Genomic DNA, 26,233 nt, shown 5'->3' on the forward strand with positions numbered 1-26,233 from the left:
ATCTCTTGTATGCATATGGATGGCTACGATCTCAACATGGGTGGAGAAATTGGAATGAGGCAACAGTGGCACAAGTCTTGCTTTGATGCTAGATTGTGCTTACTAACCCTTGCATTATCAGTACGAGAGTGAAGCAAAGTGCTTCCTAGGAAATACTAAATCACCATAAAACTGAAACATCTTGAGAATGAAACAAAAAAGTGAAAATGCTGGAAATAGCCAGCAGGTCAGGCATCCTCTGTGGAATGTGAAATGTTCCAAACATGTCCAAACCTTTGTTAGAACTGGGAATGAAAGAAAACAAGACGCAGAGATGATGGGGTTGGGATGAGTAGAACAAAGGGATACATCTCTAAATGGATGACAAAAATAGGTTACACTAGATAATGGGACATGCCCAGCAAGACCAAGTTATACCAATGGAGGGAGGAAAAACTGAGCTAAAACAATGACACACAGGAAGAGTGAAAATTCAATATGGAGTCCAGAAGGCTGTCATGAGTCCAGGTAGAAGATGAGGTTCTGTTCCTCAAGCTTGCATTGCATTTCATGTAACAGTTCAGGAGACCACAGACAGATACTTAAAAGTAGGAATGGATGAAGAATTAAAATTGCAAAAGAATTAGGTCTAAAATTAGACAGGTTTCAAAAAAAGATTTATTATGATTACGCTCGCAGCAGGAAAAAAGGGCATAATGATAACTTGGAAAATGGAAGCAACCTGAGAAAAAATTACCTACAATCTAAAAGACCAATGTGCTCTATTTGAACAAATTTGGGAACAATACATAGAATTTATTAGAAACTGCCAATTTCATATCTCCATCTCATGAAGTGATAAGATACAAGTATGAAAATAATTAAATATGAAATATTGGACGACATGATTTTTTTCTTCTCTTTTGTGTTCTATCGTTTATTTATTCTTTCTTTAATTTCTTGCTTTAAGTTATAGGGGGTGGGGAGGGTGGGAAAGGGGGGGGGGAATGAAAATGTCACTATATATATTTTAATGCTGAATATTTGTAAATATTGTTACTAATGTGGTTAACGGTGAAGTATTATATAAAAAAAATTAAAATGGCAGGTTACTCCTGGACTGATTGCCACAAAGTGATCATTCAATCTATGTTTGCTTCCTCCAGTACAGAATAGAGCATATTGTGAGTAATGAATTTAGCAAAACTAGACTGGAAAAAGTGCAAGTGAATCAATGCTTCACCTGGAAAGGCTGTGAGTTGCTGAATGATAGGAAGGGAAGCGGTGAAAGGGCATGCATTGTTTCTCCTGCTGCCAAGGCATTTCTGAGACCTGAAATGTTGACTTTTTTCTACAGGTGCAGCCTAAGTTGCTGTTCCTAGCATTCTCTATTTTTATTTTAGATTTCCAATATATGCATGTATTTTTATTTGCTTTTCAAATTGGTTCCAGTGGTTATTTTGATTTCTATCATAAAAATTGATTTGAAAAGTGCTAAACTGATCACAAGATCCATAATGCATTAGAGAAACACAAAAGCTTCTATTCCTTACCAAAACTTGCTTCTGAACTGTGGGGTCTGAGCTCTATGGCACTCTGCACAGGTTTTATTTGGAGATTGGGGTGGACTGAGTGAATAAGATCATGAAGCAGTCGATTATTCAGCTCGATACAGGAGTGTTGGCCTTGGAATGGGATCAGGTGAAACAACTGATTCTATAGCCGATTCGGAAGCATCAGCATGGTGAAAAGGAAGTATGAGCCATAGCAGCGATAGTAACATTGTCTCAGGAGCAAACACTTCCCTCATTGTTTGTAAAAAAAAAAAAAAAAAAAAAAATCTGTCTCCAATAGATGATGATCTTAAATGTCAAGCATGAGAGGTGACCTCTAAATGCACAATGCTCCCTCCTGTACTGAAGTTCAGCAAATATTTTTGAAGATAATGAGGCTAACAAGAGAAAAAGCTTTCTTTCAGTAATAACTTTATAATATGTTAGTTGTTTTCTCTTTTTTTGAGATGGAATTTATTAAAGAGCTATATTGATCTCGTTGAATGGCGGAGCAGGCTCGAAGGGTCGAATGACCTACTCCTGCTCCTATCTTCTATGTTTCTATATAGGTTGTGACAAATGAGCTTCATACTGCCTTCCTTTGTTTCAATTTCATAGCAGGAAGTAAGACCAGAAAATACATCAAAAATGAAATCCCACAGGTGCCTCTTGTAAGATCGAGCAGAAATGTTCGATCTGAAGAATATTAGAAAGTTGACTGGTGAAATTATTACTTGCTTACTGCTCTTAATGAGACCAAGAAAAGGTTATTGGAAGATTGTTACCAGTCTTCAAAAGGAATGCACCTCTGTTAAAATCCAAATTGTTAATTAATTCTGTGATTTAGCAGAAGTAATAATGTATCATTGGAGATTGGGTAGACTTTAAATATTCTATATATTGTAATTTTAAAAATTGTTATTATATGATCTAACTAATGATCAGAATCACATTGGATCAAAGTTTACATGCAGGTGGGTGAACTAGAAAGTGGGAAGCACAATTCAATTGAATTAAATAGAAACTGCAACTGGCTAAAATATATAAATATTGTGGTATGTATCTGACTGGCAGAAGATGTCCATTTTATGAAACAGAATGCCATAAATACAAAGAGTTGAATCACCTTTCATCCCAGCGTGAAGGGAGAAAGACTAGTATCTCATGGAAAAAGAATGCAAAAGGATAAGGCCAGTTCACAATGACCCAGGAGATGCTACTTATTGTGAGGGGAACTGTAATAAGACTACAGTTACGACAATGTCCTCAAACGGGGAGGAAAGAGTAGAGACTAGGAATAGACTGGAAGGGAGCAACATTTTCAAACAGAATGGAAGAACAGTAATATTGTTCCTGAAAAAGAAGTTTGAATGGAGAAAATCTACTAAACAATTTACATTTCTAGAACTGCTATACAATTGGGCAAATGAAATTTGAAAAAAAAAATCCAAGCATGTAAAAGATGTATAGCAGAGCTTATTGTGCCAGCCAATTCTCAGTCGCCATGCAGTCCAACAAATAAAAGACTGAGAATATTATGAAATTAGAGTCTGCTGCAAATGCAAGAAAAAGGAGCAAGATGATTTTGCAGATGTTTCAATGAACTGGAAAGCAAGAAGTAAAATATGATCTGCAGCTACTTGTCAAAAATCAGTCTGAAATGCACATTTTGTGACTCTAGTATTTCCCAAAAAGAAACTGCAAGTCAAACTTGACAGACAAATGGAAGCAGAGAATCCCATTGAGTGTGTGGAGAGACCAGATAAACTGAGAATATGATTGGATCCACATGATCTAAATAAGGGATTGAAGAAACTTTACCTAATGCAGTAAGCTCAAAAGACCATACAAAATCTGAACAGAGCAAAAACCTTCAGTATGCTCGAAGCCAAGAATGAATTTTGATAGTTGGAACTTAACAGCAAAAGTTTGGAGCTAACAATCTCAAGACTATATTTGGGAGATTTCAATGTTTAGAGGACATTTTGGATCAGCACCAAATCCGCATGTTTAAGTTAACTTTCTTATTCAGCACATTATACCTAGTATAATGAGGGTTCTTTTGTGAGCAGTCCAATATGTCAACTCTAACATGCATACAGCCAGATAAAGTGGAACATTTGCAGAGAACAATGTTACCATGAATAAAAATGATAAATTCAAAGCAAGGGCAGCGTGAGAGCACTTATCTGGAGTTCTTTCAAGTTGATAACTGCAGAGAATAAATTTTCTTTGAAAGCATGCACCATCAAGTTCAAACTCCAGTCTTTTCCCCATTGGGAGAAGGAAGTGTATGTCCAAGATGTGTTGGATCCATCAGTATGTTGGCTACTTTTTCTATGCAGTGGAAGATGGAGATGTTGGGGAAGGCTTTGTTCAGTTCTGCGCTGCACTCACGATCTTCTGTAGCTTCTTTGGATCTTAGCAGTGCAGTTCCCATACAATATTGTGATGAATCCAACAAGTGTTTCCAATGGTGAACCTGCGGAAGTTGTTGAGTGACAAGGGTGACATGACGAACTTCCTGATTCTTAAAAAATAGACATATATTGATATGGTTTCTTGACAATGTTTCAGCAAAGGGTTGTTTAAAATGCTAGAAAAATTAGCAGAAGTTATAGAGGCATTTGTGAGTTACCAATTTTGTCTGGACCATGGGCAGATCCTGTGAATTTGAAGACATTTTTTCTCAAACAGTGGTGTGATATTTGTTGTCCAGTAACTATTAGCCAGCTCGCTTAATGTCTGTAGTTGGGAAAATACTTGAAGCTATCATTGAGGAAGAAATAGCGAGATATTTGCTTAGATGTTCCATCAGGCAGATGCAGCGCAAATTCAGGAAGGGAAGGTCGTGTTTGATAAATTTACTTTGAGGAATATAGTTACTGCAGTGGATAGAGGAAACTAGGTGCATGATGTTTACTTGAATTTTCAGAAGCATTTAGTGAAGTGCCACACAAAAGATATCCATGAGATATGGTGGCATGGAGTTGGAGGTAAATTATCAGCATGGATAGAGGACTGGTTAACTCTGAAGGCAGAGAATTCGGATGAATGGGTATTTTCTGGTTGGCAATCACTGATGACTGAAGAGCTACAAGAGTTGGTGCTGGGTCCATAACTGTTCATTTTATATATAGAACACAGAACATTACAGTGCAGTACAGGTCATTCAGCCCACAATGTTCTGCTGACCTATATTTTTAAACCTACTCAACAATCTACACCTTCCCTCGCTCCCTCATACTCAACACCTTCTATTTTTCTTGCATCCATGTGGCTGTCTAAGAATCTTTTAAATATCACAATTGTACCAGCCTACACCACCACCCCTGGCAATGCATTTCAGGCCACCACTACTGCATGTGCAGGCTGATCACACATTGATTAAAACAATTGTGAGAAAGATATTCCTCCTCACTCCAAGAGATTATAATAATTTGTGGTATTCAACACATATGGAATAATATTTCGGCGATCTACTGTAGAGCCACTTAATTGTACATCATGTGTATCTTGTTGCACAAGAAAAACTTGTTGTAATGTAGATATACAGAATTGGAGCAAGATAACAAAACGAAAAAATCTGCGTATGACAGTCATGATGAAGGCAGCAAGATTAGTGCAACGCTCTCCTTGTGTCTGTGTCGGTTTCCTCCAGGTGCTCAGGTTTCCACCCACCCTCCAAAAATGTAGGGAGGTTGCAGGTCAATTGGGTGAAATTAGATGACACAGGCACGTGGGCCGAAATGGCCTGTTACTGTGCTGTATGTCTAAGAAGCTATAGCGTGGCGCAATGCTTCAGGATTTGCATGTGGCTGGCCAAGTTGGTTAGAGAAGCAGGAGGAGTCCCTCTAGTCTTGCACTTTCACATTTGAGAAGAGCTCAGTATTTTTTTCCTTTTGATAAGAGTATGGGACAAAAATACATGAAGAGAAATTCTAGTGTATGTAATTTATCACATCCAAGAGAGAACAGCTCTTTCAGGATGGCTGGTGAATCACTGTGCCTGACAGGAATGAATTTTCAACAGTGAAAAACTACACACAAAAGTGTGATGCAGACTTCAAAGGCAAGGTGGTAGAAAGAACATGTGTGAATAAGTTGCTGAAATTTCATGGACATCAATATCAATGGAGATGTACAAAACCGAAACAGGCCCATAGTCCACGTCGACTATCAACCATCCATTTACGGGAATTCCATTTTTAATCCACATTCTAGCCCTCATCTATGCAGTGAGGGCAATTTATTGTGATCAATTAACCCACTGACCCATGTGTCTTTAAGATGTGAGGCTTCCAAAATCAAGGCTCATGGGATTGGGGGCAAAGTATTGATGTGGATTGAGAACTGGCTGGCAGGTAGAAGACAGAGAGTTGGGATAAATGGCTCGTTTTCTGAGTGGCAGGCGGTGACCAGTGGGGTACCACAGGGATCTGTACTGGGACCCCAGCTGTTCACAATTTACATTAATGATCTGGATGAGGGGATTGGATGTAATATCTCCAAATTTGCAGATGACACTAAGCTAGGAGGGGTTGTGTGCACGGAAGAGGGGGTCAGGAAGCTCCAGTGTGATTTGGATAAATTGAGGGACTGGGCAGATCCATGGTAAATGCACTACAATGTGGATCAATGTGAGGTTATCCACTTTGGTCATTCAAACCGGAGGGCAGATTACTATTTGAATGGCAATAGATTAAGAGATGGGGAAGTGCAGAGAGACCTAGGGATACTTGTACACCAGTCTCTGAAGGCGAGCATGCAGGTACAGCAGGCGGTTAAAAAGGCAAATGGTATGTTGGCCTTCATATCAAGAGGGTTTGAGTCTAGGAACAAGGATACCTTACTGCAGCTGTACAGGGCCTTGGTGAGACCCCACCTGGAGTATTGTGTGCAGTTTTGGTCACCTTATCTAAGGAAGGATGTTCTTGCAATGGAGGGAGTGCAGAGGCGATTCACCAGGCTGATACCTGGAATGGCAGGAATGACTTATGAGGAAAGATTGCACAAATTGGGATTGTACTCGCTGGAGTTTAGAAGATTGAGAGGGGATCTCATAGAGACCTATAAAATTCTGGCAGGACTGGACAGAATGGATGCAGATGGGATGTTTCCAAGGATGGGAAAATCCAGAACCCGGGGCCATGGTTTGAGGATAATAGGCAAACCATTTAGGACCGAGATGAGGAGGAATTTCTTGACCCAGAGGGTGGTGAATCTGTGGAATTCATTGCCACAGAGGGCAGTAGAGGCAGGTTCATTAAATATATTTAAGAGGGAATTAGATCTATTTCTTCAGTATAAGGGTATTAAAGGTTACAGAGAGAAGGCGGGGACGGGGTACTGAACTTTAAGATCAGCCATGATCTCGTTGAATGGCGGAGCAGGCTCGAAGGGTCAAATGACCTACTCCTGCTCCTATCTTCTATGTTTCTATGTTTCTAAATCTATGCAGTTACAGGGAGAATGTGAACACTCCATGCAGATTGCATCCAAGGTCAAGATTGGGCCAGGGGCTGTTTGTATTTATTTGAACACTAGGATGGTGGATTTCATGTCGTATAGAATATTGAAGCATCAAGCATTTCCAGCTCAGAGCAGGTTACCATGATGGAGGACGACGAGGACACAAAGTCTTGTCAAAACTCAGAAATAATGTTATGTTATGACTCACTAAGAATTCACTGAAAATGACCAGGAATATTTTGCATGAAACTGATAGTGGACAGCATAATGCCACAGAGTACCGCTGGTGGCTGACATCACAGCATTCAATGACAAGTTCTATCCCCTAATATGTTTAATATATAGGATGTAAAGATTTTAAAATGAGTGGCACTCCATTCACAGAATATCTTCACATCCTCAAAATGTCAAAAATGCCACAATTTCTGCCACAAGGCCTGATAAGCAATAAGATAAATTGAACAACAAATTGTATTATTTTCTTGTAAAGTTAATTGAGGCAAGTAATTTGGCCATGGCTCTAGACCAGGGATTTCGGCTCTCTTTCTGCAGTAGTAGAAAACTACTCGCATTCTACTACCACAGAAAGTTAGCAGAAATCCCTTTTACACAAGCAGGTTATTTGGACCATTTCCAGCAAAATTATAGCAACACAGTGAAAGCATCATCAAGGACACTTCTGAAGTTTGGACAGTTGCTAGTTTTCTCCTTTTTTTAAATATAAAGGTCTATGGGTATTTGAGTGCCTTGTTTGAAATGCTTCCAACTCCGAACAATAGTTCACCCTCATTATTACGTTGATGTGTTCAACTATTATTCTGTGCACAAATCCCCAAGCCAGGTGAAGCTGGCGGGGTTTACACAGAAATCCCAATAAGTGTGTTACTTGGGCAAAAGAAATACTTAATTGATTCCTGAGTGCAATGGGTGCTCATCCAGGCCTCATCCAACACAACAAAAATATTTGGTTTATTTTCACCCAAGGTTGTCCAGGTATTTATTTAAGCAGTAAATATTTGATTCCCAATTAGCTTGAACCTGAGAACAGGGTAATTAATTTCATGATTAATTCACAGAAAAAAGCTCTTGTTTTCATGTATATGTCAACACCATTTTCAGACATGCTTTTGACTTCCTTTCACTTTTGGGTGACTAATCATTTATACTCGTTGTTTGGATGGTGTGTATTTGAAAATATTATCTGTGCCATTTGTCAAATTTCCATTGGTCAGAAAATTGTCAGAATTTCAGAGACTACCAATGTGCAATTATCCTTTCTCGGCTACGGATGAAGTCCACTTTGACTCATTTGATCATTTACCGATAATTATTCGACGGCTTTTATTTTCAGGACCAGGTGCTCAGTATCTAATCTCCTTGGTTTCATCTGACTATATTTCCAATGTCTGTCAATATCTTCAGCAAATTCTCTTTTTTGTGAGTTTGCTCTCTGCATCTTAGAATTCTGAACAATCCCTTTACATTAGCAAAGTCATTTCAATTTCAATGAAGCCATTTCAATGAACCCATCTCCTTTCTGTGGATGAATATTTCAAATACTGTAGCTTTGGTACTTAACTTTTTTGCATGTATTTCAGTTTTAAAATAAAACTTAGTTATAAATAAATTTGTTCAATATAAATACAATAAGTGTCACACTCATTCTTATTGAAGTGTCCTGAATAAAGAAGTTATTTATTAAGTAATGAGCTATTAATATCATTTATGACTGATTTTAATTTAGCTCCACCACCAAAGGTATGCAACACAAGTTCTCCACGACATCATCCCTACTTCACCTGTAACGGAGTCAAAGATTGTGAGAATGGCACCGATGAACTCAATTGCACAGATTGTAAGTATTTAAATCACCTGAATTTAAAAAAAATATAGAATAGAATTTTAAATAATTATGAATTAATGTTAATCATTTTTAGCTGTGCCCTGTACAAACATCACCTATAAATGTAAGAATAATCTGTGTATTCAGAAGAAGACTGCAAAATGTGATGGAACTATAGACTGCACAGACGGAAGCGATGAAATGAGTTGTGGTGAGTACCTTTTCTATTAAAATGGGGGCCTCGCTACTGAAACTTAATATTTGCTTAATTTGAAAGAAAGTGAAAATTCCCTTACCATTTCAAATTGTAGTTCTAAACTTTAATCTTACATTTTTTACTTCAAAGCTGATAAATAGTTGATGCAAAAGATGCTAGAAATACTTCAATTTCAGATTTATTGTCAGACTACATACATGACAACACGTACAACCCTGAGATTCTCTTTTCAGCAGGCCGAGGCACAATCACCACTAATTGGTGGAGTAAAAAAAAACTGTCCACAGCATATACATGTAAACAAATAAAGAACTGTTAGCAGATAACGAATGTCCACAAAATGGCTAGCAGGCCAAGCACCATTCTTTCTTTTACGTCAAAGATCTTTTATTTCATTTTTGACTTCTGGCATATGTGATATTTTGATTTCTGAGAACATTTAACAACTTTGAACTTTGATACCTTAACAAAGAGCTCAAACCCGAAACATTGGTTATGTATCTTTTTTGTTCTATATAAAGTTTGACCTGCTGAGTTTCTCCAGCATTGTATTTTTACTTCAACCATGGTTTCAAGCATCGAAGTACACGAGCTGGCAGAGTCCGCAAGCATCGAATCCATGCTGCTGAAGACCCAACTGCGCTGGGTGGGTCACGTCTCCAGAATGGAGGACCATCGCCTTCCCAAGATCGTGTTCTATGGCGAGCTCTCCACTGGCCACCGAGACAGAGGTGCACCAAAGAAGAGGTACAAGGACTGTTTCAAGAAATCTCTTGGTGCCTGCCACATTGACCACCGCCAGTGGGCCGATCTTGCCTCAAACCGTGCATCTTGGTGTCTCACAGTTCGACGGGCAGCAACCTCCTTTGAAGAAGACCGCAGAGCCCACTTCACTGACAAAAGACAAAGGAGGAAAAACCCAACCCCAACCAACCAATTTTCCCTTGCAACCGTGCCTGCCTGTCCCGCATCGGACTTGTCAGTCACCAACGAGCCTGCAGCAGACGTGGACATACCCCTCCATAAATCTTCGCGCGCGAAGCCAAGCCAAAGAAGAAGAAGAAGGCGTCTGCAGACTTTCGAGTTTTACGTTCAGCAACTTTAGATAGTTTTCCCCACCATTTAGAAATTCTCCTTATCTGGTCTAAAGTATCAAGTTCCAATTGATAGGGGTTAATTTTTGTTTAATTTACTCCTGAATGAGTAGTAGGAAAATATGTTGTTAATATGATTACATGTAAATCAAATAATGCAGATAATTGACCACAGTTTCCACTGTTGTTATTATTGTTTTTACACATCTGTCTTGCAGATTGTGGTAATAAAATGCAGCACCAAAGTCGAATTGTAGGAGGATCTAATGCTCAAGATGGAGAGTGGCCTTGGCAAGTCAGCCTTCTCTTTTCTGGATCACCTTACTGTGGGGCATCATTAATAACAAAGCAGTGGCTTTTATCTGCAGCACACTGCTTTCAAGGGGAAAAGTATGCTATGAAATTTTCAGTCTAAGTATTGTTAGTCCAGAAATGTTACAGATCTGGTATCAGTGAATGAAATATAAAAGTTAGAATTGCATATTATTTTTATCTTTGTACATCATTACCCAAGTAGATATGAAATTCTATCTTGAATTTTAGGAAAATTTGTGGCCTGCAGATGTATATCAGCTGCAAGCATGCAAATGAAAAGTCAAAGCCATTTACACCAGAAGTATACCAGCTTTCCCTTGTAAGTAAAAGGACCATATTATGTACACAAAATGCTTTTCAAACATTTTAATGTTCATAAATAACTGAGGATTCAGGCAAGGAAATCTTTTGTTATTATGCTTTTGACCAAAGCCTTGCTATAGGGTCCACTGAGAATCTTCTTCATTTACTTATTGTTATATGGAATAAAGGTGTTGGGAATCACTCTATTCCTGTTCCAAATGAGCAGTAGAAAAAAAACATTTATTACATGAAGGAATGAGGGTTCATTGCCAAATACATAAATGCAACAAAAGTTTGTCTTGTTGCAGGTTCCTAGATACATAAAATACACAAACACAAATTAGGTATAACTATGAAACCATAAAGAAAAAAATGAAAAGAGAATAAATATAAAAGGAAGAGAAAAGGAAATTGGTATAAATATCCAATGTTGGTTATTAATAGTTACAAAAATGTGTTCTGTCAGTAGTATAGGCAGATCTTTGATCTTCAAGTAATATTATGGCTCGGGTGATATGGGGAAGTTTTAAGACCTCAAGGTGATGGACTTGAGGCTTTAGTAACTTTTTCCTGAAGAAAGCAATGAGAAGAGAACATAGTGGAGGTGGTGGGGTCTGCAATGATATTGGCTGCCTTCTTGAGGCAGGGCCTCCATGAATATGGACAGGAAGTTTGTGCCTGTAATGCACTTTCTGCAACATTCTTCATCTCTGAGCATTTGAGTTTCTAAACCAGGCCATGACACAACCAATCAGTATACTTTCCACAAAAAACTTTTAGAAGTCTGTGAAGGTATTCAACAACATGCAGATCTTCCCAAACTCTTGAAAGCTTGCTTGGTAACCTTTCTGGATGGTTGTTTTGATGTGCTGGCCCCAAGGGAGGTTCTCTACTAGGTGAACACCAAGAACTTGAAGGTAGTAACCCTCTCCACTGTTGTCCACCGATGAAGCCGTGTGTGGTCCCACAGCTTACCATTTCTAAATTCCACAATAACTTTCTTAATCTTACTGATTGAGAGCAACATTGTTGTTTTAGCACAACACAACGAGATTCTTAATTTCTATCCATTATTCAGCCAACAATTTTTAAAGATGGAAATAAGGTAAATGTTGAAATTGTGTAACATTTTAAGTGTTTGCTATATGAATAAAAGTTCTTTCCTCCTTTATTCATGCTCACAGGTCCAGAAATTAACTGATGCTGTACACTTTTAATGATTGTATTAACACTGTGAAATAATTCATATGTAATTATGTTTATTCAGATTTAGAAATGCAAGTGCCAACCTATATTGAACAATTGAAATCTTTCATATCTCACACCCATAACCCTCTTTTTTTTTTTTTTTTTTTGCAAATGTGTGCCTGTTGAAGAGTGTGTCCCTGTTATACCTCTTCCACCATCACCTCTGGCAATGCATTTCAGACACCCACTACTACGTTTTTAAAAAACAAAATACTCACCCCTGATGTATCCCTCAAACATTCTCCACTCACTTTAAACAGATGTCCTCTGGCTTTTACTACTGTCTCCCTGAGGAGAAAAGGCACCTGGATGCCCACCCTGTCTATGCCTTCCATAATCTGTTAAATCACCTCACATCATTCACTCCAAAGAGAAAAGCCTTAGCTCTGTTAACCATGCCACAAGATACATTCTCCAATCCAAGCATCATCCTGGTAAATCTCCTCTTCATCCTCGCCAAAGCTTCCATATCCTTCCTGTACCCAGAGTTTTATAGAGCTGCAATATTCTCTCACAGTTTCAATCTCTCCCTGAGCAGCGCTGTCGTACCAATGTGCTTCAAGGTGGTCACTATCATCCCTGGGCAGAAGAAGCCCTGTGTCCTGCCTCAACAACCACTGTCCTGTCACACTCACATCCACTGTCATGAAGTGTTTTGAGAGGCTAGTCAAGACTCGGCACCCCCCATTGGAACCCCTGCAGTTTGCATACCATCCCAACCAATCTACAAACGATGCCCAACTAGCCCTCACCCACCTGGAAAATTAAGACTCATATGTTCCAATACCATTCTAGACTTAAGCTCAGCATTCAACACAATCATACTGCAGAACCCGATTAGGAAGCTGAACCTGCTGGGCCTAAACTTCTTCCTCTAACTGGATCTTCGACTTCCTCCCTGGAAGGCCTCAGTCAGTCTGGATCGGAAACAATATGTCCAACACCATTGCCTGAACGTCAACAAAGGAGATGGTGGTTGACTTCAGGAGAGCCCGGGGGAATCACTTTCCGCTGACCATCGACAGCTCCACTGTCAATGGAGTCAAAAGCACCAAATTCCTTGGTGTGCACCTGGTGGAGAATCTCTCCTGGTCCCCCAACACCAGATCCATTGATAAGAAGGCTCAACAATGCCTTTACTTCCTGCAGAGGTTAAGGAAAGTCCATCTTCCACCCTCCACCCTCACTACATTCTACAGGGGATGCATTGAGAGCACCCTATGTAACTGCATCACCGGCTGTTTCTGGAACTGCACCATCCCAGAACACAAGTCCCTGCAGAGGATAGTAAAGACTGCTGAGAGGATTATTGGGAAAGCACTCCTCCCACAATCTATTCTCCCTCCTGCCATCCGGAAAGAGGTATTGAAGCGTTCGGGGCCTCACGAACAGATAGTGAAAGTTTTTTTTTTCACCCAAGCTGTGAGGCTTCTGAACTCCAGGGACACAGAGCATATATAAAAGGTTTATAAGTGATATTTATAAAAAAAGTTACTGATTTCATTTATCCATGTAAATAACCAGCTCCACAGTCCAGAGAAACCCTATCTCGTTTTCACTATGCACTGCAATGGTTATGGTATGAATGACAAATAAACATGACTTAATTTAAGTTCTTGAATTCAATCCCTTGACTAATGAAGGCTAGCCTACCATAATCCTTCTTGACTACCCTATTGACCTGCATGGCAACTTTGGAGAGGTCTGTGTATTTGGACCCCAAGATCCCTCTATTCTTCCACACTGTTAAGAATGAATGCTAACTAGTAAGATTTGGTTTGGTGTCATGTGATTGAAAAGTTGTCTTGTTAATTTGCATTCCATAACAAAATGTATTACTGAAAAAATGTTAATTTTTTTTGAAAGAATGTCTGATCCCAGATCATGGATAGCTCATTTAGGAATGCATACTCAAGGAAATGCAAGATTTAAAAGTGAGCTCAAAAGAATCCTTGTCCATGAATACTATAATGGTCGAAACTATGACTACGATATTTCACTGCTCAAACTGAAAACACCATGGCCAGACAGATCAACATTAACTATTCAACCAATTTGTGTCCCTTCACTGGCTCAAATTATACCAAATGGAGAGAGGTGCTGGGTAACCGGCTGGGGACAGAAACAAGAAAAAGGTAAGTTTGTATTATATTTTTAGGAAATTATTTAAACAAAAGATTGTCCATCATGCACTTGTTTTTGATAGTTCTAAGTTACATGGCTCATTTTTTGAGATGACTATAATGGAAAAAGTTAACAAATGTTCATATTATTTTACTAATGTATTATCTACAGTTTTTAAGCATGTTTCATAACTATATATGGTCAATCATCGTGAACAATCCTTTTTCCTGTATTTACTCAGGGATACAATATTAAATATAAACATACTTGTATTTTTTTCTTACTGAAGATAACAGTGATCCTACAGTTCTTCAACAAGCAGAGGTTGAGATCATAAATCAGTCACTCTGTCGTTCCACCTATGGGCTCATCACTCCACGCATGCTGTGTGCTGGATTATTATCTGGGGAAAAAGATGCTTGTCGTGTAAGTTTAAAAGAAAATGCCTTAAAGTTAAAAATTAATGCTCAAGATTATGTATATTATACATTTTCATTAAGCCAGCAAGAATGGTTATAAACATTGTATTTTGTACACATTCCAAGAAAATGGGTCTCTTTTACAAAAAACTATTAGTGTCTGTCTGTTGTGTTCTTCTAGAATTGATATTCCAAAGTTCATTACCAAATTAATCCTGTAGGTAACATTGATTATAGTTTTAATGTTGGTATTTTTATTAGTGCCCCTAACGTGGTGGATTTACATTGGGGTACTGTATTTACACCAAACGTGTTATTATGAATACAGCCTGTTGATAATATACCAAGCATGGGAGATAGCATTTGCTTTCTGAGATCCAAAAACAATATTGTCAGGAAAGTTGGGCATAAAGCCAAATGTTGCGAGAAGGAAAAACTTGGTGGCTGCTTTCCAAGGTTTACGCAACTTAATTGTACAGTTAGTTAGATTTTAAAAGAAGGGCACAAGGCAGCAGCTAGAAGCTGGTTGGAGGGAGAACAATTAAGAATAACTTTGTAATATTACACCCCATGTACCTTCAATGAGGAGCAAGATTGTTTAATAGAATGAAATGTTTAGAGAAAGAGAGATAGACTGAAGGATCATCTTAAAGCAGGTTAAATCATAGAAGGTAAAGAGAATTCTTTGGTCAAGGAATTCTAGAGTTTGAGGCCTTGGATGCAGAAGGCATGGAAATTGATTTAGAAATTGCAATCAGGGATGTTGAAGAGGCTAGATTTGAATGTGCATGGTTGAAAAGACAAAAGCAATCAAAAACTGTTTTTACACCACAGGGGAGCGGTGACCCTACTTTGTCCTGGTGAAATTCCTGGGAATTCAAGACCTCCTGGGCTTTTCACACAGCACTTCAAGTTCCTGGGAATATGCTCTCCTCAGCAATTTAGGGAGGGGGGTGTTTCCCCCCCCCCCATCTGATGACTTATTACATACTCACAGGAATAAGAGTTAAGTTCACCACCCCGGTCTGCTCGCTGCCCGCCTTGCGCTTCAGCACGTCGCAATGGCGGCACAACGATGATGAATGTTCGACTTAGTTTCCCATAATGCCTCATGCAGCTGGAACCGCTGTGGGAAATCCAGTTGTGTGAGGGATCATGGTTAACGAAGATGGCCGTTCATCCCACATATTGCTGGTGTCGCAACTCGCCGAAGCGGCCCGCTGCTGTCAGGAGGTAAATATTTTAATTTTAATCGCCTATGTGACGCGGCATGCAAGCAGTGACATCATGAGGCCTCTCCTGCCTCGCCATTTGCCCCTTTACATCTCAGGTCTGCGAAAATTGCTCGGGGCCGCAGCCTGGACCCATTTAAAATTCCCAGGCCAAACTTTTCACACTGTAGGTTCACGGGGAAAATTTCCCGAGAATCTTCATTATCCACTGCGGAGTGAGAAGGCCTAGTGAGATTAGAAAAGAGAGGAAGCATGGAACTTGGAAAAAAGAATGTGAATTTTAAAATTGTTTTTGTTTAACCACGAACCAAAGCAGTTAAAATTAAAAATCTATATCCAATTATCAATTAACCGCGTGCCCTTCCTCATCTCATAGAGCAGATGCATGGAGCATGAGTTAAATAAATTTAGTAACGTCTGATCATAATAAACAGAGATGAGATGAGACCCAATGGAAATAACAAGTGGATTGATGGAAAAATTAAGTTGAATAGTGGAGAAAACAAACATTGGGGTGAACTAGGTGGTCATTGACAGGACTGTGCACCCTCTTATTTCACTGTACACAAATTTATATTAGTCAAGGCTGTTTTAACGTGAGCACAATGTGGCCGCATTGCCACTTGTGTGGAGAACCCCAGGCGTCGGCCATCATTCTTCATTGATGGCCCCGTGAGCGTGAGTGGGCCTCAACGGCCCAACCTCCACGGGGGAGTCCGCCATTTTTATTCCTGCTGACTGACGGTTGGTGATGAGGGCCCACGGGCCCCCCTGGGACCAGAATGGAGTGAGGAAGCCGTTACCCCACTGGGGGTTCGGCCGGGAACGACTCCCTCTTGGTCCGGAGTTGCTGGATCTCGGCTTCGGACGCATCTGGAAGCGACGTTCTGACCCCGATGGATGGGCTGGGTCGGCACCTGACTTGAGGCCACCCGGGACTTGCAGCAGGTGGAGGCAAGCCGGGGAACCCTCGGCTGGCCCAGCTCCACCTGAACAAAGGCAGGAGCGCGAGTTTATGGTGTCGTGAACATAGCACCATATGGCAAACCAGGCCCAGTCAACAGTGGACCAGCAAACGTCCAGGGAGTGATAGGTAACATAGCCATCATTCCCTTGTCTGAAATTACAGATGGATGGCCTGCATTTGAGGTATTTTCATCATGATGTGTTAATTTGTGATAATATCGTGTTAGGGGCCCAGAGAACCCCAAAACCCAGCAGCAATAGATTTTGACCAAGACGAATGGTTACTTAAACAAAAATTGCTTTTAATTATCTTTAAATAGAATCACATTTTAACATCACTATTGACTTAACTAACCTAACTTAACCCCCTTCTAATTCTAAGCACAAGTGTATGTAATGTGTGTGTAAATTTAGAAAAGTTATTTGATTCACAGTCCAATCTCACTTCTCATTCCTCCAAGTTTACTGGTTGCAGGCAATTCTTATACTGTGCACAGAATTTAACATTTATAAAGTTCACCAGGCTTTGGTGCTTGAAAAGTAAATGGTTACTGCTCAGGAAGGTTCTTGTCAGTTTTCAGTGAGAGATTCATTGTTCACTAGACACCCACAACTGATTCCTTTTTAATCAGACACTTCAGTGTCTTGCTGAAGAAACTTGCCCCCTCAGGGTTTTCCAGATGATAACCTCTTTCTTTCAGGTCATCACAGAGCTCCTTTTTGTTTCCCCTATTTCAAGTGAAACATTAGGCAGCCAGTCTTCTCCTCTTGCATGAACCACAAGGGCTTTGACCAAGTTGAACTAAGCACTCACAACCTGTCTTCCAAACGGGGTTTTCCACAAGCTTGCCAGCTTGTCCTGTTCCAGTCCCAGCTGCTGCTGCTGGCTGTAAAACTGCAGAACTGAATTCTCTCTCTCTCTCTCTCTCTCATAGAGAGAAAGCTTGTTTTATTCTCTCTGCTTGCAAAACCACATGACCCTCTTAAAACAGCAAGTTCCACTCCAAACAGACTGGAGCTCTGCCCAGTTCCTTCATCTGTTGCCTTTTTGTAAATCCATTAGTGAAGTCTCTTGGGCACTCTACAAAGCTTATGAAAAGGCTCTAGGGCCAACATGTCTGGCGTGATCAGAGCTCCAGTATTTTAAATGAGATCTGTTTTGAAGTGTTTGTATGTGACCTACACTAAAAAAACTGTGCTGATTTATTTCCCAAAAACCTATCTATACACAATACAAACACAACATAATCTGTCACAATTGTAAGAGATGTTTTTATTCATGTTCCAGGGTGATTCAGGAGGACCATTATCTTGTCAAGAAAAAGTTGGTGGAAGGTGGTTTCTCACTGGCATTGTTAGCTGGGGTCATGGATGTGGAAGACCAAACTTTCCTGGAGTCTATACAAGAGTGTCAAAGTTTGCTGCATGGATCCAGCAACATGTCTCTGCTTTGCCAAAAAATGATGAATTTACATAGTATTGTAGCTGCCAATTTTTAAATTTTAAAGTATTACATTTTTAACAACGTGATAATAAAGCAAATTTAATGATTTGTAATTAAGGACATAATTTCCAGAATCATTGCAAGTTGTGAACATGATAGATAAATATCTATTTCTACAGCAAGGATGATATATACTACAATTAAGGTTAAATTGCTGCTGTTCTTTAAATATAGACTAATTGGTGGACTCTCCCCACAATTTCTATTTTCTTGCGTGTGCAAATTTCTTTTCAACTGAGACCTTTCAACCCATTCAGTTTGTGCCAGCTCCAAAAGCAATTGGATTTCCTATTTTGTTTCCTTGTAACTCATTCTTTTTCACATGCCCATTAATTCCACCCTGATTCTCTATATTGCTATATTCACAGTTGCTAAGTCATTGCTTTCTAAGCAATTTGATGCTTCCAGTTAGAATACTGCTCCATTGAATAGAATTGGGAAGTTTCACTTGGAAATTGCTCTCATTTTACCTGTCACTGTTGATATCCAAATTTTCTGCAGTTTTCTCAACAAATCTCAGATTGTGAAGAAATGAAAATCAATGGAAAAAGAAAATTTTCACAATGTATTCGTCAAATGTGAAACTTTAAATTTCAAGGCAGCTAATAGCCATTCGTGCATATTAGGCACAATGTTTTAAGCATTTAATCATGTCAGGGGTTGTAATTTTAATGTGAGTGACTAATACCATTAAAATAAATCCAAGCAAAAGACAAATACAACAGAAAATACAATGTCGTTCTCATGGAGAATCACTGAAGTTTTATTTTCATATTATAAAATCAAGTTTTTCCCAGCATGCTTGGAAACGAGCTTATTTTTACAGCTGTATTTAATCAATATAAATATTTTATGATGCAAAAGCATGAATGCAAAGTAGTAGAAGAGAGCAATTACATTGCTACACCCATGCATTGATCGTTCCTTAATTTTTTTGAGATATGGGGTAACTGTATTTGTTGCTCATCTTTCATTCCCCTTGAGACAATGGTGGCAATCAACCTCTTGAATTGATGCAGTCCAGATGAAGGTAATTCTACAATGCTATTGAATAGGAAGGTCCAGGACTTAATCCAGTGATGATGAAGGAACACCAATGGACTTCTTCGTTAGAAGAATATGCAACTTGGAGGACAAATTGCAGGTGGTGGGTTTCCTTGCATCTGCTACCATTGTCCTTCTTGGTAATTTAAGGTAACAGATTTGGGAGAAGCAGTCTGAGTTGCCCAGGTGAGTGATAGCAGTACATTTTGTAGGTAGTGCACATTGCAGCCTCTGTGAACTGGTAATGGAAGGTCTATAAAAGGTGGATTGTTCAAGATGCTTTATCCAAAATGGCACCGTGCTAATACAAGTAAAATGGAACGTGTTCAATCACACCCTTCACTTGCCCCTAATAATGGTAGAAAAATTGTCAGGAAGACCCACACTCACCATAAGATACTTAATTTCTGACCAGCTCTTATAGTCACAGTATTTATATAGTTCCTTTAGTTTTTGGTTAATGCTGATTCCAAGGCTGTTGATGCTGGGGTGCTTGGTGACGGTAATGCCATTCAGTGTCAAGGGATGGTTAGAGTCTGTTTTTTTTTAAGTTCATTAGCACCTCTGATGGGAAGTTACTTGCATCTTATTAGTCTCTGCCTGAATGTTGTTCAAAGGTTCCTTTTATTGTCACGATATAATACGTTACAAATGTAATATACGTAATAAATGTTAACTTTTGTCTGCTGTAAGGCAGAGTTGCCATGAGCATTGCATGGCACCCCTTATGTAAGGCAAAAGAGAATCCCTTCAGAGACACTGAGCATCTGGATTTGCTTCTGCAGCTGCGCAGACTCCAGCCCGATTCATCGGCAACTCAAGCTCCCGATATAAATCTTCAATACAATCAGGAAGCTTCAACGCCCAAGGCCCTTCTAGAGCTCTTCTTGCCTTCAGTACCCTTTCGAATCCAGGTTCCAAAATCTGGTTCCCATGAACCAGTTTCCAGCAGCCCACAGCCTGTGTGGGTCCTTCAGCCACTTATTTGTCTGCTATTGTGGTCACCTTGCCTGTAGGGTCATCTTTGCTTCTCAATTGGGGCCGGGGGGGGTGGGGGAGGGGTGTTCTCCCAGTTTCTGGTTCCTTGTGCTGGTCTGCTGCTCCACAGAATCTGCAGATCCTCATGGACACTGCTCAGCACAGGTGTCACTTTCTTGGAGACCGATCTTTGCAGTTGCAGGATTTTGTGTACCAACGCTGTTCATATTTTTGCAGCAGTTGTGGATGAATTAGATTGCTGAAGGATTAAACATTGTAACGCCGGTGAACTTCGGTCATTGCTGAAGCTGTTGAACATGGATGGGGGTCGGACACGGCCTGGAGGGATTCCTGCAGTTATGTCCTGGGCTGCGACAATTGATCACCAGCAAACAAGGCCATCGTTGTGTGGGTTTTACTCTAGTATTTGAAGTGTTTTTCCTTTGAGATGTACTGTAGTCAACAAAATGTGGCCTTGACATTCTTCCCCCACCAACCAGAATATAGCCTTTCATCCCATGTTTGGACCAAGCTTGTGTTGAAACCTGGAGCAGAGTGGAGCTGGTGAAACCTAAATTCAGTACCAATGAGATGGTTACAGGTGAGTAAGTGCTTCTTGATTTCACTGTTGATGATACCTTCCATCACTTTTCTGAATGAGTAGATGGAATGAATGATATTTAGTCAATTGGGTTTATCCTGCTTTTCCAAAGGGGACATTCCTGGACCATTTTCACATTGTCATTAATTCGATTGGCCCCTTGCCTGTGAGGTCGAAATTCTTCGTGTTTCTCTTTCAGTGCCAGATAAATGGGAAATTCTATTGTTGCAGATATGTTCCCTTTTATTTCAAAAAAATCACTGCATTTGCAGAACAGGTGACGTGAGAGCATCTGCCAGGTGAACTCTCCTGCCCTTGGTGTTCCATGTCAGCGTAATATAGAGGCTTGACTCTTCCCCATCTGGAAAGGACAAGCAAACCATTCCGTTTAAGGACACCAGATGTTGTCTGGCCTGTTAATCTTTAAGGCTGGTGATCAATAACCAGAAGTGAACGCGTAAGTACCGAGGAATAACAGACACACTGGCGCTGGGTGCCTTTCTTTTTGCCCTATTTTGGAAATCTGTCGAAAGTTCGCAGCGGTGCTCAGGGCAGCGCGGTCCCCCCCCCCCCCCCCCCCTAAAACCCGTGCCCTCCGCCCAGAAAAGTCATCAAGGTGCTCACTGGATCACTCGGCAGCAGCCAGGGGTGGAAGTGAGTGAGCATCGCGTTTTTGCAGACGTCTGATGACCAGGCCAATGAGAGGGGCACCTGGGCAGACAAGGAGTCTCGTTGTTTCGTTCACGGTGCCTTTGCAGGATCGACAGAGGGTGGAACTGAGCTGATCCTGAGCAGGTTCTGCTGTGAACGAAGCGGGGCGATGCGGGTACTGTCAAAGCAGAGGATCAGTGAGGTCTTCACTATTTCAGAAAGAGTCGCACACGGGCAGAAACAGGCAAGACTCACTTCTGGCCAGGTAAGGACGCATCTGGCCGCAAAGTAAAGCAGCTCGATGTTCACCTGCTCCAATGATACAGTCCAAGTCATGAAACCTAGTTTTCGAATCTCCCGTTACTTAATTACATTCTGCAATTCATGGCCATATGATTGAAAAGTCTTGTTAAGTCGAATGTATTCTTTATGAAGGATAAAAGAATATTTCATTTTTTTTCTGATGGCTATTAATTGTTACACGTTTATTGTCGACAGATACTTTAAGAAAAACGGTCACCTGGAATGAAATATTTTAAAAGAAGCAAAACGTGGTGCAAAATATTTAAAGTTAGTTCAGCATTTGACTGCCATTGTTGAACAGAGCGAAAAGATTCAGAACTTGTAAAAATTGCATTCGTCCCCGTTGGTTGCACGGCAGTAAAAATGTTTCTGTAGGACTTTTGAAAGACACCGTCTCAGGAACAACATTTTGATTTTATTCCGGAGAACAAGCTTGCAAAACAAGGCTAAACACGTTTGAATCACTGCGTCTGTTTCCACACTAGACCTTCATCAAGGAACGGTATTTTAGGTAATCCATTCTTTCTCTGCTTTTTTTTCCAGAAATATCCTATTGCAGAATACAACAAAGACAGCTTGCCTTCCGATCAGTGTCTCAATCTTTCATCAGTCCATTCTGTTCATCCATTAGCACTCAAACCCTACCTCTGCCCTTTGAAGTTCTCCCACAGGCTGGCAAGAAGTGAACCCTGCAGAAGATGGATCCTTGGCACCCTGCCTGTAATCCCCTTGACAGCAGCAACAATCATTGCGGTTCTTTGTTACTGTCTGTGTAAGTTTAAGTCTGCATTTTGATGGCATACATTACCAGTCAAGCCGCTATTGTCCAGGCCCTTTGATTGTGCAGTAAACATTCAGCTGAATTGCTCTATTCAAGTTAACAGAAGTTCTGTTACTGACAGAATGCAAGTTGTGAGTGTTTTCTTTTTCAGCACCTGCTATCTCCATTTTTTATCTGAGTGGAAGTCTCGAAATCTTCAACCTCACCTACACCAATGAATTGGGAGACCCACACTCAAAACAATTTATCTCACAAGCACAAGCTGTCCAAAATTATGTGAGTTGGAAGTTTATTTTTGTATTACCAAAATGCCATGAACTGATTTTTTTTTGTTTTGCCCACTGTCTCTGAACAGGCAAGAAGACATTTCGAGATCCAATTACAGGCAATTCAAAATAAATTCATCTTGTCTTAAAACTCAATTGGCTGCAGTTTTTTTTTCATAGAGAGTAAAGAATTTTGTATTTAACATGACCACACACAGTTGAGTGCTGACATTAATTAATGTCAGAGAGAATTACTGGAATTGCTTTTTCATTTAACCTTGCAAAATTAACCATGAAACTTTCATTCAAATTCATTTGAATTCTTGAAATCAGCATAGTTTTAAATTAATAAGCCATTTGAAGAAAAAGAAACATCGACTTTGATTTTCTCCAACAAAAAATGTATTTTAATAAGAAATATAAAGGTACATATTTGCAATGCAGCCACTTAAAATTTTTTAATTTTTTAGTCCTAAATACAAAATACCATATAAACATTGCAAGAGTTGTCTACCCCAGATTCAGTACTCGGAGGAAATTATAATTTGCTTATATGGAAATTTGATTGTACTTTTGAATTCCTTTAATTGTAATAAGTTTGGTTTCAACTGCAACAAGGTTGTAGTGTTCCAGCAAATTCTGATTAACAGCTCTGTTTAAATATTTAAAAAAAACAATGGAATTCCATAAAGTCGTACTTATTTCTGCATGTGGTATCTTCTTGCTACCATGAAATTTGTTTTGGTACAAATTGGAACATTTACAAATAATGTTTTTGGGAACTTGGCCAAGTTGATTAGGTTTGTTTACAGCATTGCACTATTTTGTTGGAGTCTTTTATTCAAATTGAGAAACTCGTGTTAATATTCAAAGAACAGAACTTCTTCAAAATAGAGAAAATAAACAACAATGTCAATTAGGAAGCGGAGATTGGGTAAATGAAACATGGCTTTAGGAAACATCTACTTTGGTTTTTTCCAACAAAAATGTATTTTAACGAGAAATATAAAAGTACATATTTGCAATGCAGCCACTTAAAGATTTTAATTTTTTAGTCCTAAATACAAAATGCCATATCAACATTACCAGAATTGTCTACCCCAGGTTCAGCACTAGGAGGAAATGTATGTAAATCGTTGAAGTTAAAGATTGAAGGAGAGAAAGTATCTTTGGATTTAAGAATGGGAAAAGAGAGGGTAGGGAACTGCTGTGCATAATGATGTTGTAATGGTTAAATTGCTTGCATCACGACATTTTAGATAACAAATCCACGTCAATTGCTGGCTGGCATCGAAAATTAAACCACAATTTTAATCTGTTAAATAGTTTTCAGAGACTGAATGCTAATTCATACAAACATGTAAGAATGCCAACCTCACGGATCTTCACATTGAGAGCTTTAATGATTTAATCTGACTAAATGAAGAAAAATCAGGTGAACTTGAATATTGAGCTTTTGGTAATAGACCTGGTTTGGCTAGATATACAAGAACATAAGAAATAGGAGAAGGAGTAGGCCATCCAGCCTGTTGACCTTATTCTGCCATTCATGGCAGATCTGTTGATCTGCTCATCTCTGCCTGCCTTTTCCCCATATCCCTTAATTCTCTTATGTAAAACTCTATCTATCTTATCTTGAATATCTTTACTGAGATAGCCTCCACTGCTTCAATGAATTCACCAGCCTCTGAGGAAAAACAGTTCCTCCTTTGTCCTACCCTGAATCCTGAGATTTGTCCCCTCATTCTAGTCTTCCCTCACCAATGGAAACAATTTATCTATCTCTATCTTATCTATACCTTTCATAATTTTGTTTCTGTAACATCCCCTTTCATTCTTCTAAATTCCAGCGAGTACAGACCCAGATGACTCTTAGGCTAACCTCTTCATGTCTGGAATCAACCTGATGAACCTCCTCTTCACCGCCTCCAAACCAGTACATCCTTCCTCAAGTAACTGCATGCAGTACTCCTGATGTGGCATCACCAGTACCTTGTATAGTTGCAGCACAACCTTGCTCCTCCTAAATTCAATCTCTCTATTTGCTGCCTTGATATCCTGCTGCACCTGCAAACCAACCTTTTGCGATTCATGCAAAAGAACTCCCAAGTCCTTCTGCATGGCTGCATGCTGTAATCGCTTGCCATTTAAAAAAAATAATCTGATCTTCCCTTTTTCTTTCTTTCAAATTTACCAACATTGTACTGCATCTGCCAGACGCATGTCCACTCACTTATCGACATCTCTTGGCAGTCTCTGTATCTTCTGTACAATTTGCTTTTCCACTGAATTTGGTGTCATTGGAAAACTCTGACCCCTCTTCCAGACCATACTGTAACCGGTCAGTATACTTTCCATAGCATCCTTGTAGAAATTGATATTCAACCACATTCTCAGACATCTTAGAAAGTAGAGTTGTTCATAATTCTTTTGATGATTTGGTTTCAGGAGAGCCCCTTTGATATGCCAACTCCCAAGAAATTGAGGGTGTTCACCCTCTCTACTTCCATCCTATCATTGAAGAGCAATACATAGTCCTTCGGCTTCCTCTTCCTAAAGTCTACAGTAAGATCCTTGGTCTTACTGATGTTGTGGACAAGATTGTTGATTGGCGCCACACAACCAGATTCGTGATCTCCATCCTATATTCTGGTTCATAATTTCTGTTATTTAGTCCACCACAGTGGTGTGGTCAGCAAATTTTTTATTGTTTTGGAGCCAAAATTGGCTACACAATCATGAGTATATAGTGTATAGGACAGGGGAGGTGATGTTGCCAATCCATAATGACTGGGGTCCACTGAGGAAATCAAAGATCAATTTGAAAAGGAGGAAGTCTCACTTCCCAGAGTTGGAAAGTTTTTTTTTCTGTTATGCTGGTATCAAATGCTGAGCTATAGTCAATGTAATTTACTTAACTAAATTACAATTAGATATTATTCCCCTTTGACATCATTAATAATTAGTTACACTCTGAAGAATAAACTCTTTATAAATTTCTCATTTTAGAGAGAGGACTACTGACTAATATCAACAATAAGCCCACAGGTCGCTTTCTCGGCTATGCTGTGTTCTTCTCTGCTTATTGTAAAGACTTCATTCCATTCTCCAAGTTTTTCCATCAGTGCTGCATGCTTCCAACAATGCCATGTTGCATATCAGTTTTTCCAGTATTTCTTGCCCCCAGCCATGTTGTCCCCTCACAGATGCTGAGGATCTCTAGCATTTTTTTTCTACTAAGACCACCTATTCTTCCTCCTTCTGAGATGAAAGACTAACGTTTGCTAGATCAGAGCTTTAGTTGCATCACACTTCACCTTCCTAGAAATGTGAAAATGGT

At 39.6% G+C, this 26,233-nt stretch overlaps 2 protein-coding genes across 18 annotated transcripts in view; both read left to right on the forward strand.

Moving 5' to 3' along the window:
* tmprss7 (transmembrane serine protease 7) overlaps positions 1-18,326 on the forward strand; it is a 57,870-nt gene extending 39,544 nt beyond the window's left edge. For 16 of the 17 annotated variants that reach the window (XM_069888552.1, XM_069888543.1, XM_069888544.1 and 13 more), the window contains 6 exons: positions 8,749-8,859; positions 8,942-9,058; positions 10,377-10,548; positions 13,891-14,159; positions 14,438-14,574; positions 18,054-18,326. In XM_069888552.1, coding sequence (XP_069744653.1) covers positions 8,749-8,859; positions 8,942-9,058; positions 10,377-10,548; positions 13,891-14,159; positions 14,438-14,574; positions 18,054-18,242 — 995 coding nt within the window. In that variant the 3' untranslated portion in view covers positions 18,243-18,326. Of the gene's footprint in view, positions 1-8,748; positions 8,860-8,941; positions 9,059-10,376; positions 10,549-10,701; positions 10,793-13,890; positions 14,160-14,437; positions 14,575-18,053 lie in introns of those variants that run through there. The other variant, XM_069888555.1, reaches the window with a different exon arrangement.
* Positions 18,327-21,548: 3,222 nt separating this feature from the next.
* LOC138738416 (suppressor of tumorigenicity 14 protein) overlaps positions 21,549-26,233 on the forward strand; it is a 48,653-nt gene continuing 43,968 nt past the window's right edge. Inside the window, exons 1-3 of the mRNA XM_069888567.1 lie at positions 21,549-21,808; positions 22,390-22,618; positions 22,779-22,903. Coding sequence (XP_069744668.1) covers positions 21,713-21,808; positions 22,390-22,618; positions 22,779-22,903 — 450 coding nt within the window. The 5' untranslated portion in view covers positions 21,549-21,712. The remainder of the gene's footprint in view (positions 21,809-22,389; positions 22,619-22,778; positions 22,904-26,233) is intronic.

Source organism: Narcine bancroftii, chromosome 7, assembly GCF_036971445.1.
Source record: "Narcine bancroftii isolate sNarBan1 chromosome 7, sNarBan1.hap1, whole genome shotgun sequence".
Taxonomy (NCBI): domain Eukaryota; kingdom Metazoa; phylum Chordata; class Chondrichthyes; order Torpediniformes; family Narcinidae; genus Narcine; species Narcine bancroftii.